Below are 14806 nucleotides of genomic sequence, written 5' to 3' on the forward strand. Positions count from 1 at the left end.
GATCCAAAGTTGCAGCGTGCATAATAACCAGACCCCAGCGGTAATTGAAGTGTAACGGTTTAAGAGAGAGAGAGAGAGAGGCGTGTTTACTTCTGGCTCTGAAAGTTGCGTTACCGTCGCCCCCTGCTGGGCCTGAGCTCCTGTACTCAGGCGAGACGCGCGTGACAGTTCGCCGAGGAGAACGTCCCCTCAGCCCGGCGAGCGACTGGCCGGCCCGCGTTCCAATTAAAATGAAATAAGACACATCTCCGCGCGCCTTCCCAGCATGCACTGCGGAGTGTGTTCCGGGGCCGCAGTAAAATTGGCCCCGAGACCCAGGTGTTCTTCTTCAGAGCGCTTCGCTTCCTAATGGGGGACGGCCTGCTGGCCTGATCTTGCCCACAACCCCCCCCCCCCCCCGCCCCCCATCCTCTTTTTGGCTCAGAGTAGGAAGACCCTGGCTAAGAGTAACATTTATTAACCCTTTTTAGGTGTAAGATCACAGATACGCGATTAGAATGTTCTGAACTGAACATTCTAATGGTGATGTAACAGTCACTGCTGGTAATTGAAAGCAATTGAATTCTAGAACACTGACTTTGAATTTTGAAAAAAAAAATGCAAGGGGTTAATGGTTTATCCTCTTTAAATCACTCCTGGTTTTACTTGCTTAATGGACTTGAATGGGAAAATGTAGCACGACCTCACACTTCCAACTGAAGATCTGCAGATGATCTTCTGGTCCTTCTGGTACTTGGATTTAGAGATCCAGTCATAGCCATCCACAATTATTATTACTGGTATTTTATCATTTTTTTCATAAACTTCCCAACATAAATCACTGGCAAAAAGTAATCAGCGAGGCTGTACAAACATTTCCTACCAGCCTTTTTTTTTTTCTTTGCAGTGCCGTTTTTTTTATGCTAATGATGTATTGGCTGTGGTTATCAGTGGTGAATGAGGCATGGGTGGATAGCCCATTTTCTAAATGTGCTTTGTCAGCAAAAAAAGATTTAAAAAAAAAAAAGGGGGGGGGGTAATACAAAAGTGGCGTGGGGGAAGAGCAGCAGGCGGGTCCACGTGAATGAAAATACGAACCCAAGTGAAAGAGGACAGTAAAAATGAAGAAGAGAAAGCTTGTTAAAGATTATCAGACGGCCGGGGGAGATTAGATCCGGGCCCGTTTGGGGGAAAAGCTCATTTTCTAAATGTCAGCTTCGGCATCCGAACCAAACCCCAGGCCGGGGGTAAGTGAAGCGCCCGTGAGTCAGGTGCTGTTTCTCCCTCCGCGCGCTAGCGGGGATGCTAGGTGGCATCTGCAACGCTGACAGACCGTAATTTAATTCCCTCCTCTTTCTCCCTCCCTCCCTCTCTCTTTCTCTCTCTCTCTTTTTTTTTCGCTGCTTTCTGTGGCCACAGTAAACAAGAAAGGTGGGTACTGTTTGTCTGCGGTGTGCGGCTACTTCCATTTCACCCGCTGCAGTCTCGTCCGCGTCGGCGGGCTCTCTCTCTCTCTCTCTCTCTCTCTCTAGGGTTTCACCTGGTGTGATGTGGTGTGGCTTCTCTGAGGCGTGTGTGAATTTGCATGAAAACCTTTTCTGCTCCCGGTGTTTTGTTCTTCACATTAGCATCTTTTCTAAAAGCGTCTGACTCCCAGGCACCGGAGAGGCGCGATTACCCCCGAAACACTCCCAGTTTTTTCGCCGTTTAAAGATCCCTGGCTGGCTGGCTCGCTTATCAGCCTCTTTCTTAGGAAGGCAACGCTAATCTTCTCTCGGTGCACTTAGTCGCGCCCACATCTGAATATCTCCCTTTGAAAGTAAATGCCAAGCTGGCAGTCGAGTTTATAATGTCAGAACTGACATTTCCCACAGTGGAGCACTCTCTGTAGCACAGGTGAAATGAACAAAGAGCTTTGTTCTCTAGTTCCATCCCAACCCCCCCACAACCACCATATATAATGGCGAATGCGGGCCAAATACCTCTATTTATGCCCAAGTATTTTTGTATTTTTTTTCAAGTAAAGCATGGCCAAATTATTCTTGTCTTTTCAGTGGAGCGTTGAGCCAACGCTCGGCCGACTCTTCGCTCCGGAGCCCAAGGCTAATAGACACGGTTCAGCCGAGCGGACAGAACGGCTCTTTCACAGAGACGTGCGGGCCAGACTGCCCGGCATGCCTCACGGAGAACGCACGCACAGCCGTTTCCTCCGCAGACAGAGGCCTGCCTCCTCCTCATCGTCAAGCACCCGTTCCGAAGGGCTACCGTTATGCCGATCTTGCCAAAACGGAGCACGGCAAGACGTGAAACTCCGCTAGTGAAAGGGGAGGGGTGGGGGGGTGGGGGGGTTCGGGGATGGTGGCTCCAAGCCTCGCCCGTCGCTGGTTTCCTTGTCGCCGCGCCAACGCGCAGCGGGAAGCTCCTCCCACCTGCTGCATCCGCTAATTGCGGCACCTGCTTGTTTTCCTTTGGCAATCAGGCTGGGGAAATTCACTGCTTAACGAGTGCGACCCGAAGCGGAGCTTCGCCGAGCCGACTCAGCCTTGGGGGGGGTTGAAGTGTCCTCTTTATCGGCTAGCCGGTTCACCTGGGAACGGGCGATATCGCTTAAATGGCGGTGAACTTCAGGACCGCCGAAACGTTTTGAGTAATCGCTCGCCCTTCCCAGAGCGCGGGGCTCTCTCTCTCCAGAGGAGGACACTGAGCCTAATGGCTGTTTTAAATTAAGTTTTCTAATTGATTTTTAAGTACGTCGGACTCCGCGTTTGACTGGCTCTCCTTTAAGCGGGCAGCCGCGACGGCTCTTTGTCTCCTCGAAGCGGCGAACCGGATCCTCGGTGCGTGCCAGATGCTGCAGGAAGAGCCTCGCGGGAGCGGGCTGCGATTAGCGAGCTAACGGACGCTCGCGTCGACGCTGACGCTCCCGCTCTCACCCTCCGCAGGAAACGGGCCTCGCCCTCGGCCAAGGACGAGCACTCCGGCGGCGTGAAGGACTCCCTGCTGGCCCACTCCTCCGACCCCGTGGAGATGAGGAGGCTCAACTACCAGACCCCAGGTACCGCCTCAGCCCACGCGGCGCCTGTCCCCGCACACCCAGTCTAGAGCGGTCGAACCCGCTCGCGTCTGTCGCCACATCATGTGACCTCAACCCCCGGAAATGATACGCTTAGCGAGTCTTTCGCCAATAGAAAGTCAGGTCTGGCGTAGGCTGTAGGGGTCTGTCTCTGGAGCTATATCCAAGTCCCTGTCATGTGGGTGCAGGTTCGATCCCCCTCCATGAGCTGTGGTCTCTATCTGTTGCCCTCTCTGCTTTCTACCTGTCTGAATAAAGCAAAAAATGCTAAAGTAGGGTGTACTGTCTGTTCTCCTTTTAAGGAAAAAAATATAATATACATAACGTGTGTATATATATATATATATATAACATATTATAAACAAATATTTTCTGCCCTCATTAAAATCTTTCTGCGCATATCAGTTGATCTAAGTAGCTGGTCTTCCATTTGTATTTGTTAGCATTGCACTGAATAATATGAATAAAGCAAAAACAAAAAACAAAAAAAAAAAAACAGCAGAAGCCGGGCAGACTTTCCACTGTCCTTTAAAAACGAATAAGAGAAAGAAAGTCAAGCATGGACAGTGCGATGCTCAGAAGCCCCCCGTGTGTCAGGTGAAGCCTACGAAACAGCTCCTGTTCTCGCTTCCAGCACGTTTAAAAAATGAGTTCAGATCTGAAAGGGAATAATTTGTGCAGAAGTGGTGAGAAAAAGTTATTAGACTGGAGTGTCTCTTCAAACCCCCCCCCCTCCCCCCCCACACTCCTCTTGTGCCTCACTCTCATACTGAACAGCGCATTAGTGATGCATTTGTTTTTGCAGATGTGCTCGTTTATCAGTTTTTTGTTCGTTTTTGTTTCGTTTTTTTTTTACTGCTGTTTTTTTTTTTACCACAGTTATATTTGTCAAGCTTTTTTCTGTATGGTGTCTTCTGCATTAACCCCTACAGTCATAAAATATATGAATCTTTTTTTTTTTAAAGATAAGCATTTGAATGCGTGTGTGAGGCCTACGTTTCTTTACATTACATTATTACATTATAGGCATTTAGCAGACGCTCTTATCCAGAGCGACTTACACAACTTTTTACAAAGCATTTTTTACATTGTATCCATTTATACAGCTGGATATATGCTGAAGCAATGCAGGTTAAGTACCTTGCTCAAGGGTACAACGGCAGTGTCCTTACCCGGGAATCGAACCTGCGACCTTTCGGTTACAAGTCTAGTTCCTTACCCACTGTGCTACACTCCGTCCTACACTCCGTTTCTGCCTGGGGAAGCCATTTAGCATCACACACACCTGCAGTGAGGAGCCATGCAGACTCAGAAACCCCTTTGGGGGGGAAAAAAATATTTTAAAAATCCATGTTCCTTTCCAAAAGCCAGTCTGAGGTCAGGCTTGCGGTCGAGGGCGGAGACGGCGCTGGCGATTGGACGAGCCCCCGTGCCCGGGCTCCGCGATTGGCCGGCTCTGGGTTACGGCGGCGTCCCGGGCATTCCCCGCTCCGGGCAAATTACGCCGTCAAACGAAAGGAGAGTTCCCAGAACTCTCTGCAGCGGCGGCGGCCTGTCATCACCCTCAGGCCTCTGCCCTGAGACGGAGGGGGTGGGCGGGGGTGGTGTCTGGCACCACTCCCTGGCCCCGAAGGACGCGCCAGCTCCAGAACCCTCCGTGCCAGTCGTGTCGGGCCCTGGCGCCGGTTCGCGGCCGAGCGAACGGCAGCCCGCTTGGCGCCGGTGCTGCACAGGTGCGCGTAGCGGCCCGACTCCATTGTTCCCCCTGCTCCCTGCCCCTGCCCCGTCCCGTATTGCGTCACCCCAGCTCGGGAGAGACCGGTGAACTCTGGCCCGGCGCCGAACTCGCCGCGGAGAGAACCGTGGCGGCCGGGGGGGGGACCGGGCTGGCGCACGCGTGGCGTACAAATCGCCCGCGGCCGCCTTCGCCCCGGGCGACGGTAAACGTGTCCAAATTTAGTTCCGTCGAGTGGCACGCGCTGCGCCCGAATCGAGCTGAAATTCAGATTTCGCCTACGCATGGCCGCCGGCCCTCCGACGCGAGGGGAAATGAGATTCGCGAGCGGTGCAGTCCCACCGGACCCTCGAACAAAGCAGGGGGGTGTTTTTCTCACGGCTCTGAAAATGTTTCACGCGGTCGAAACGTTCGCGAGCGGTGCGGCGATCGGGAAGAAGCCGGGCGTCCTCCGGTTGGCCGCGGTCCGAACCGCGCCCCGTGCTGACGTCACCGCAGGGCCGCGTACGGAGAGCCGGGGCCTCCTCCCCCCGAGGGGCTCGCACGAGGGGCAGAAGCGCCCGTCTCCAGAGGTTTTTCCCCCGAAGCGCGGGTCAGGAGCAGGACGGCTGGGGAACCGTCCCCCCTGGTCCCAGCTCTCCTTTTCAGATGGAAATGAGGCATTAGTCCCGCAGCTTTTTGATTTCAAGGTGACAGAGGGAGGGAGAAGTTTTGAAAAGAAAAATGTGAAGTCGCAGCTCTCCCATTCTGCTCTTTGCCCAGGAACCTCAGCAATCTGAAGTAATTGGAGATACTCATTCTGCAGTATCTGCGCTCCATCCCTTTGAACTCAGATGGAGGAATTAAGTTGGCTCACCGGAGAGGGTATCTCATTCTCTCTCTCTCTCCCTCCCTCTCTTTCTCTCTCTCTCTCTGTCTCTATCTCTCTCTCTCGCTCTCTTTCTTTCTTTCTCTCTCTCTCCTCCCCCCTCCCCTCCCCTCCCCGCCCTCAGAGCTCTCGCTGGTGGAGTTTTGGAAATGGTGTTGTCGGTAATCTTTTTGCTGGAGCGCTGGGCAGCTTCGTGCCTGTTTTCTTCAGCCTCGCTCCCGTTACAGCAATCTTCGCGCGTAATGATATGAGACACATGAACACCGCCCGAGCGCTGCTTACACTGGTAATTTATGTTTTTTATGAGCTTCGCAGATTGGAATTACTTGGATTCTGTCTCTCGGTTGAAGGAGACGTTACCCGGGGTGACCTGGTGTATATGACTAGCCTATCATCACGGCCCTGTTAACTGCCAATTTATCCTCCGCTGCCCTCCCTCCACACATTCATCTCTCCCTCCAGTCCGGTCCTTCGCTCCGCTCCCTCTACGCCAGCTGCTCCTGAACCCTTTGGTAGACATTTTACAACCTGCCCCCTCTCTCCTTCACAGGTCCCAGTGCTACCAGTTGCCCGAACACTCCAAGTTAGTTATTTCCGTTCCTCCTTTTCTATATCGGCCATACGCCACGCCCAGCCCACCCCCCACCTCGCCGCATAGTTCTTTACCTGTATGGCTTCTTCATCGCCCCCTTCTTCATCCTCCCGCCCCTCCTCATCGCTCCTCCTCCTCAGTGTGGTCATGAAGGGCATTTCCAACACCGGGCTTGTCGCACCACGCCTGCAGTCTACCGGCGGGGGTGGAGATACTTAAATACCCGTCTACTCTTTTCCTTTTTCCGCAGGCTGGCTCCCAGAACTGTCTCCACCGACAAATATGAGTCTGAAGGAGAGAGAGAGAGAGAGATAAAGATTTTTTTTTTTTGGTCTGGGGGGAGCCGAGCGTTTTAAAAATAGTCGAACTTGGCGGGTTGGCGGCGATGGAGACGGCGCAGAAAAGGTCTTTTCTGTGGGAAACCGATGCGACACCTGTCCTTTATGCAAATTGGATACTTTCTGATGTAGCAGAGGCCCCCTTGGTGACAGGTCTTAGTTGCAGGAACGCATGGACTCATACACAGAGGAAGGTGGCTTCCCTTTGAAGCTCGTCAGATCCGGTACTGTGGCGTTCACAAAGAGGGAAAGCGTCCGTGTGAGACAGAGCTGCTCTTTGCGAATCTGTGTGTACGCTCGGTGATGGTCGATCAAGTTTGGCTTCAGTCAAGAGGCTCGGCTTTCAAATTGGACGCGCCGCCGGTGTGCGCTGCGTGTATGTGTGCGCTTGTGCGTCTCATCGAGTGCTATGCTGAGCGATAATCCATTGTGTTGCCGTAAAGAGTCGGAGCCTGTTGGAAGAGGATACGTTTTACCGATTTCTCAGTCCCCTCAGCTTCCTCGCCATTGACAAGTGGGACGTCCGTAGCGCATTCTGAGTTCCAGCTAAGGACGGCAGCTCGCTGCATTCAGAGGTGACCGGGGGATTTGTGTCAGGGATTTGTGTTGGTAGATTAGCTGTAAACCATTAAATACACCATGAATGTAAATCTACTGAAGGACATGCCAAGTTTGTGAGTTATTTGTTTCGTGTCATGCGAAGTGAGGACCTCGAGCTGCAAGTGGCAGGCTTGTCCATCGCTTTAGCCTCTTGGGGTGATTCACATTGTGTCTCTGCATATTCTAGTAAGGGGCAGTTGTGGTAACCAGTCTGAGAGAGTGACAGTTGGCCTGTTATCGTTTTTTTGGGGGGGGAAAGTTGACTTGCGTCCCCCACCCTGCTTGTGTAGCGCTGTAGACTTCAGGTGGCCTGTCTACATCCGCCCACCAGTGATTGTGCTCATTTTGCTCAGACACATCGCCAGAGGGGCTCACTTCACCACGGCATGATGTCACCAACCCGCGCCAGTCTCTCTCTCTCTCACTCCCTCTCTCTGTAGCTCTCTCTCTCACGCTCTATGTAGGTCTCTCTCACTCTCTATAGCCCTCTCTTCACTCACTCCCTCTCTATAGCTTTCACACCCTCTTTTTCCCTCTCTCCCCCTTTCTCTGTATCTCTCTCTATCTGTGTAGCTGTCTCACTATAGCTCTCTCACACCCTCTTTCTCCTTCTCTCTTCCCCTCTCTCTGTAGCTGTTTCTCTGTAGCTCTCTCTCTCTCTCCCTCTCCCTCCTCATTGTTGAGGTCTGCGCTTAGCTGTGCATCGTCTCATCGGCGGCCCTCACACCCGACTCTGGCCCTCACCCCCCCCCCCCACATCTCAGGTCAGAGGTCACGCGCCTGTGCGGAGGAAAATAAGGCGTGGTCCTGTGCTCACCTAACCCCCCGCGTCTCTCTCTCTGTCTGCCAGGCATGAGGGAGCACCCGCCCGTCTCCGTCAGCGACCTGGCCCACCACATCGAGGGCCTCAAGGCCAACGACAGCCTCCGATTCTCGCAGGAGTACGAGGTACGGAACCACCTTGGGAATAACATGGCTGGCCTCTCAATGTATAACTCCCCCCACCCAGGTCTCTATTTCTGCAGTGTATGTAAAATTTATTTTTCCTGCCGTCCTCTTATTAATGATCTATTCAATGATTTATAAAATTGTATTTTTAATGAAATATCCATCAGTTATGTTTTTTTTGCTCTGATCTGATTTTTTTACTTTGACTGTTCACATTCATGTTTCTAAGTGACCTATATCTGACCTAAGTGTGAACAGACATCACATTAACAACACAAAACCAAAATATTTGTGAGACAGTCCATCGTGGAAATGAAATAGCAGCACAAGCATTGGAGAACAATGCTGATCCAGGGTGTGCGTGTGTGTATATATATATATATAGATAGATGGATAGATAGATAGATGGTTACAAATTAAAGGAAAAACCTGAATAAAAATGCTGAGCAGGCCCAGTTGACCTTGATTCTGGATCAAGATGGTAAGAGTAAAAGATCTAAGTGACTTTGAAAGAGGGCTCATTATTGGGGCACAGATGGCTGGAGCTTCAGTCTCAAAGACTGCTCAACTGGCTGGTGTTGGTGTTAAAAGAACTAAAGTGACATCTGCATTTAGATCTATGCTCTCCCCACCACCACCATAAAAACTTCAAATGAGGGAATATCCTTTGGAAGAATGGTGTTCCATCCCTCCAGTGGTGTTCCAGGGACTTGTAGAATCTATGCCAAGGCTCATTGAAGCTGTTCTGGCGGTTCGTGGTGGCCCAACACCTTACTAAGACACTTTATGTTGGTTTGCCCTTTGATATATATAATCCATTGTCATATTTATATCCAGTAAAACTGTATATGAAAAAAAACCAGCCAGCCACATTCCTTGCAGGGAATGTTTTTTTGGTGATAAGTGAGATACTGAGGCAGATTGTTGTATGAAGAGATAGGCTTGGTGCATATCTAATCTTAGTTCATTTTATCACTGAACGTAGTGCTATTTCAGCTGATGAAGTATTTTGATAAAAATGCACGGTGTCACGTTCAAATGTGCAATAAAACATCAACCACCTGCTGGAAACCCGATCGTTGCCCAATTTTCGCTTTTAACAGTAATGGCACTTTAGGTCTTCGCAAATTAGCGATTGTGGCGCTACATTTAGCATGTGAGCGGTTTGACGAGAAGCCGAAGTGGCGGAAAGCTGGCGGCGGTGGCTGCGCGACGCTTTCACGAAGTCACGTGACCCAGATTAGCCCCACAGGCCTCCTCACCTGCGGTCACTTGTTCACACGCAAAAAAAAAAAAAAAAAGGCAGCCAGGCGGTTTATTCTAGCCGCGGCGGGGCTGAAAACTCAGCTGGACAGTCTCTGGAAGTCTCCATTCTCTTCCATTATAACCGCTCCCCAGAGATGACACGTCTGGGTTTTTTAAAATTTTAAACGCAGCAGGTTATGATAGAAAGCACTCATGCAGAGCTGGAGAGAGAGAGAGAGAAAAAAACAGGTGGAGAGGGAAAAAGAGAGAGCTGTACACCGCCCTTCCCTCCCTGACACTCTCTGTCAGAGGCAGAAAACGAAACTGCCTCAAAAACTGGCTTCCTTGCGGGAAGATGGATTCCAAATTATTTCCAGTCCTGCTGCATGAAGGCAAAGTAGTTTTTTTGTTTTTTTTTCAAATTTTGAGAGCCAGAGATTCTAATGGTCTCCCTAGTTTTTTCTTCGATTTGTTTACTTGTATTTATTTTCTATCCAGTCACTGCAGGGAGAATTGCTTTTGTTTTATGTAGTACTGCAGTCATAATATGTGTGTGTTTGTTTTATTTATTTATTTATTTAGTCAGTCAGACTATGCACACAGACTGAAATTTTCCAAAGGGCTTAACTAGGCAGTGCGGTAACTGGGAAAGTCAAGCACTAACCTGAAAGCGTCACACTGCGCGTTTCCTTTCTGTTCAGCTAATCTGCTCATTATTTATGTGATTAACAATGAGATCAGAGTGGTACAGCTCAACATTTTGTGTGGCACCCTTGTTTGGGCCTTAATCAAGGAAGGTTTCAAGTTGGTAAGAGGTTACCGCTCAAAATTTGTATGAATCATATTTTTCTCCAGAAGAATAATGCTCCTCTGCACCCCCCCCCCCCACCCATCCCCCCTCCCTCACTCTGAAACCCAAAGGGGGATTATTGTTGTTGATGTCCTACAAAGAAAGAGCATTTGCATTTAAAGTGGCAAATTTCAGTGGGGATAAAGGGGGAATGTAAAATAGCTTGCTGTTTGTATTACAGGAAAGAAGAAGGAAGATTAATTAGAGCACATTATAGGAACTTTAGAACCACGCCGTCCACTTCTGCCGTGCTTTTAAAATTTTCAGTTTGTACAATGTAGTTAAACTGGACATCCCTGCTCCTTATGGCTCTTTTGATGCTGAAGATATCCCTGTGCTCTTGTAATTATTTGTTATATAACGTTCTCTTCTGATACGGTCCGTTCTGTTGGTGCTACGCAAGCACACAGATGTGTGGATGTGTCTACGCATATATGTATGAGTGTGTATATGTGCACAGACTTGCAAGTACAGGGAAGTGTCATTCCCCGTGAAGTGTATTTATTTTACAACAGTGAGTTCCTGTAGACGTTTGTGGGAAATGATTCAGGGTGATAGCAGCACGGTTTCTCAGGAGAAGTCAGGGTGTTTGGTAGCTTGGACGGAGAATAGAAGGCTGGGGTCTGGGTTGCCTCACGTCCTCACGTGATTGGTGCAGGCCAGGGTTCCATAATTCAGTAAAAGGACAGGCGCAGTCCGTTGGGCTTCCCCGCTGAGCTGTGGGTGCTGTCCTCTGTGGCGGGGGAGAGAGAGAGAGAGAGAGAGAGAGTGAGTGAGTAAGAGTGATTGAGTAAGAGTGAGTGAGTGAGTGAGTGGACGCTTTCTATGTGCTGCAATAAAAAAGTACATATTGTGTGTATCTGTATTTAAGTATACATGTATATGCATATGCATCTCCCAGTTGAATTTGAGTTGCCTGCCTGTAAAACTTTTTGAACCTCCCCACGGCCCTGCCTGACCATCTCCCAGCCCCTCATTTCCCCTGGCTGGCAGTGCTTGAAATTGAAAGTGCATGCTGGTCCTATTAAGTGCGCACGGGGGGCCACAGATGTGACGAATGTGTCGCTCTGCGGCGGAAGGTGCCGGAGACCTGTCTGCAGCCGTCTCGCGTCGCGCGATCTCCGCTCGAATTTCCGATTCGGCGCCCGCCGAGCTCATCTGGTATCGGGACGCGCCGCACTCTGCCCCTCCTTCAGCTTACCCGTCGCCCAGTCAGTCCCGGAGGATGCCGCTCACCCGGGGCGAGCCCGGTCCCGAAGCGCGTCTCTCTCTCTCTCTCTCTTTCTCACACGCCCACTGGCGTAGCGTTAAAAAGAAAGGGCCCGGATGACAGAAGCTGTCGCGTTTCCGCCGAGGGCGGCTGGAACCGGCGGGAGCCCAGATCCCGCTCGTCCGCCCGCGCCCCGCTCGACGTCAGGAAGCCGAATCGCCCGTCTCACCGCGCCCGCCGTGAGCAACACCCCTCCCCGCTCTCTACCGCCAGACTCTCAAACCGCGCGCCTTCCTCCCGCTGCCTCTGCGGGGGGAAAGCCAACAGGTTCCTACAAAAGCCTTTTAAGTGCCTGTAATTTGTCAGAGGTAATTGCCGTGCGGTAAGGAAGGTGACAAAGTCCTTGGCGTGCGTGCAGCCTCCGCCTGTCCGCATATCCTGTCTGGCTCGCTTTCTCAGCCTTACAGGATGTGGCAAGTTAAGAGAGGTAGTTGCGCTGGGGTTTTTTTTTTTTGTTTTTTCTTCTTTGCGGCCGGGTTCGGCACCTGCTCCTGAACAGCCCTCCTCCTCCGTACAGGGATCTCGATGCCTTTCGTTAAGAGCATGTATACAACACACGGGGGCCACGTGCTCGGAGAGGGCTAATCGCACGGAGCTGACAAATTCGGGAACTGAGGGTACAGGAAGCCGTTAGCCCGAGCAGCCGTGTCGGTAATGAATGCTTCCAGACCGGGACGGTCTTAATCGGCCTTTCCCGAGAACGGAATCGCCTCCTAATGAAGACGTAGATCTGTCTCCCCCTGGCGCCGCGGGATTCTGTCGAAGAACGGAGCTGTTAAAAAAAAAAAACGAGGAAAAAAAAAGGCAGACCTTTCCTGGACGTTCGCGAGCGGAATTGGCCGAAGCGCGCTGTCACCCGAGCTTCTCCCAACGCCTCCTTCGCCAAACCAGCAGCCGGACTGCTTTCTGAGAATTTTTTTTTCCGTCTGCGTATTGATTTGGCTTCACGCGCGCGGCTTCGGCCTAAAATAGCGGCTCCTGGCTGCTTCGTGAGGCAGGCTCTATTCTGGGCGACGAGCCGCCGCGAACAATGCCTCCCAGACGCTCACCTGTACAGCCTGTCAGCCCTCATTGATCTGGGCGTTCGTCCCAGGGCGCTGCCGCCGCTGTGCGTTCGGGCTGGCAGGCCGTAATCATGCTAGGGAGGGGGGTGGGGGGGGGGGTGGAGGTGGAGGATTGGAGCCAGACCAGCATTGGTAGGACTCATCAGCAACCTGGCAGAGGGAGGGTGGGGAGTGGGGGGTGGGGAGTGAAAAGAAATAGCACTGACAGCTACGGTTGAAAATACGCGCATTGGAATTCCATTAGGAGGCACCTTATCCGAAGACAGCCGGAATCATTTCCTCTGACTTTCGGAATGAGAAGGGAATATCCCTTCGATCTCGGCGGCCGGTCTGCCAGCTCCTGTCGAAAGCGCAGGTGGTTTAGAAACGGAGCGTGTCGCTAGCCAATTAACAGCGTCGGAATCAAGCGAAACGTCGATTCCGGAATTTCTGAAAGTTCCGTTTGTCCGTCGCGCAGCGCCAGTGGAGACGTATGCGGAACCAGCTCTGGGAGACGACGGCGCTCTCCGCTGTAGCGGCCCTCGTGTCGTTGTTTAGGGTGACTCCGCGTCTCTGGGGAACGGGTTTGACGCACCGCGGGCGTGATTCCCGGTGACGAGAAGGGGGGAAGTAATTCTCGTGTCCCGCAGGCACATTAGCAGTAATGCGCAATATTTGTCAAACTGGGACTGCAGAAGCTTTACTTAACAGCCTGTTAAATGGGATGCAGGCTCTGCCCATCTCTCCATTATCGCTATTATCGGCGCGAGGCACGGAACTTTCCAGAACGTCGGTGTGAGCAGTGGCGGGAAACGCGGCAGGGTTTTAAATCATTCATTGTCTGCGTCTTGTTTTACTAGGTCTCGGCACCCTTTGCGAACGCCGAGGTTAGTCCAACCTTTCAATCGCCAATCCTTTCTGTGCATTAAGAAAGGAATCCCAGCGTAGGCATTAATACTTGCTGCATATATTCCATACAAACAATCCTTACAAATCCGTACAGCTGCATTACTTTTAGAGTAAAAGAAAGTCTAATGGTATGGAATGCAAGTATGTTTAGCTTTTTCTACCTTTCATTGTACTGTAACATAATGTCAGCATGCTGTTTTTGCAGTTCCGAAAATCCATTACAGAATTTTTTTTTTTTTTTTTTAGAGAAATATAACAATAAAATGTAATGTACTGTGCACCCCCAAGTGTCTTGATATGCAACCTTCCGGAACTTTCAGATTGATTTCTTCGTTATAATCACAAAATGCCCAAGTTTACTGCGGGCCAAAACAGGCGTTGGGTAGGCAGTAGATTTTGTAACGGTGCTTTGGCCGCAGTACGTGGGGCATTTAAAGCCGAAGGCACCCCAGAAGGTGAATGCAGACCTGAATAATGGTCAGTGATAAACTTGAGGATCCCGCCTCCATCAAAATTACGCGAGAAAAAGTTTTCTGCCTACTGTCCTGGATCAGGAAAGAACTCCTGTGTTGCATCCAAGTCCGAGAGCGTCTCGATGCTTTCCCTGTTTAGCTTTGCGCCGAAAAAGGTGTTTGCCGGTAAATTTAATGGAGGGCAAGAAGCAGCAATGACTTTAATCATTCACAAAGAACATAGCTCACTTGATCATGTATTTCAACAAAAGCTAGAGCATTTATCAAGAAAGCACGGCAAAACTGCTCGAACTTAGAATCTGTCGGATGCAAAGTATTGACAGAAATTTGACAGAAAAAAACATGGTTCTCACCTATAGCAAGGGGGGGGGGCCTGTTCGGGTTTCGACCAGCTTCACCTCCTTACCGGGGGAAAAATGGCCCGCCTTGTGCGAATGAAGGGGGTGGAGGGCGGGTGGGGGGACGGGGGGTTCATAGCACTTTGTTGAAGGATGGCTGACAGGGAAATAAGCTTCATTTTCTTTACCTTTTCCGCTCAGTTCCTGTCAAGACTCTGTCACCGTTCATAAAAAAAAAAAAGACTGCTCAGCGGTGTCAGGCCTCTCTGAGCGGCTCCCCTCCCCACACCTTTATAAATAAAGATTATCCCGCGGAGAAAAGAGCGCTCGAGTCGTAAGTAGCGTTTGAATTGCACGCCCGCCGTCTTACGCGCTAGCATGCATGGGACCGGTGCCAATCACCAGGCTAATTGCCGAGAAGCACTTTGTCCCCAGCCGCGAGCTGCAATCAGGGATTTATTTTCCACGGTGTCAGAAATGGCGGCGCTTACTCACTGCATCCATGTCGGGTAGGGCTAGCCATTCAGAGCGTGTTCAGAAACCCT

General features: G+C 50.9%; 1 protein-coding gene across 14 annotated transcripts in view; it reads left to right on the plus strand.

Moving 5' to 3' along the window:
- The window catches only part of ptprfa (protein tyrosine phosphatase receptor type Fa), a 224410-nt gene that overhangs the window by 191277 nt on the left and 18327 nt on the right, over positions 1–14806 (plus strand). For 10 of the 14 annotated variants that reach the window (XM_064330628.1, XM_064330626.1, XM_064330630.1 and 7 more), the window contains 3 exons: positions 2922–3034; positions 6206–6238; positions 8036–8133. In XM_064330628.1, the coding sequence (XP_064186698.1) occupies positions 2922–3034; positions 6206–6238; positions 8036–8133 (244 nt within the window). The remainder of the gene's footprint in view (positions 1–2921; positions 3035–6205; positions 6239–8035; positions 8134–14806) is intronic. The other 4 variants (XM_064330631.1, XM_064330634.1, XM_064330635.1 and 1 more) reach the window with 1 other exon arrangement.

The sequence above is a fragment of the Anguilla rostrata genome, chromosome 4, assembly GCF_018555375.3.
Source record: "Anguilla rostrata isolate EN2019 chromosome 4, ASM1855537v3, whole genome shotgun sequence".
In the NCBI taxonomy this organism is placed as follows: domain Eukaryota; kingdom Metazoa; phylum Chordata; class Actinopteri; order Anguilliformes; family Anguillidae; genus Anguilla; species Anguilla rostrata.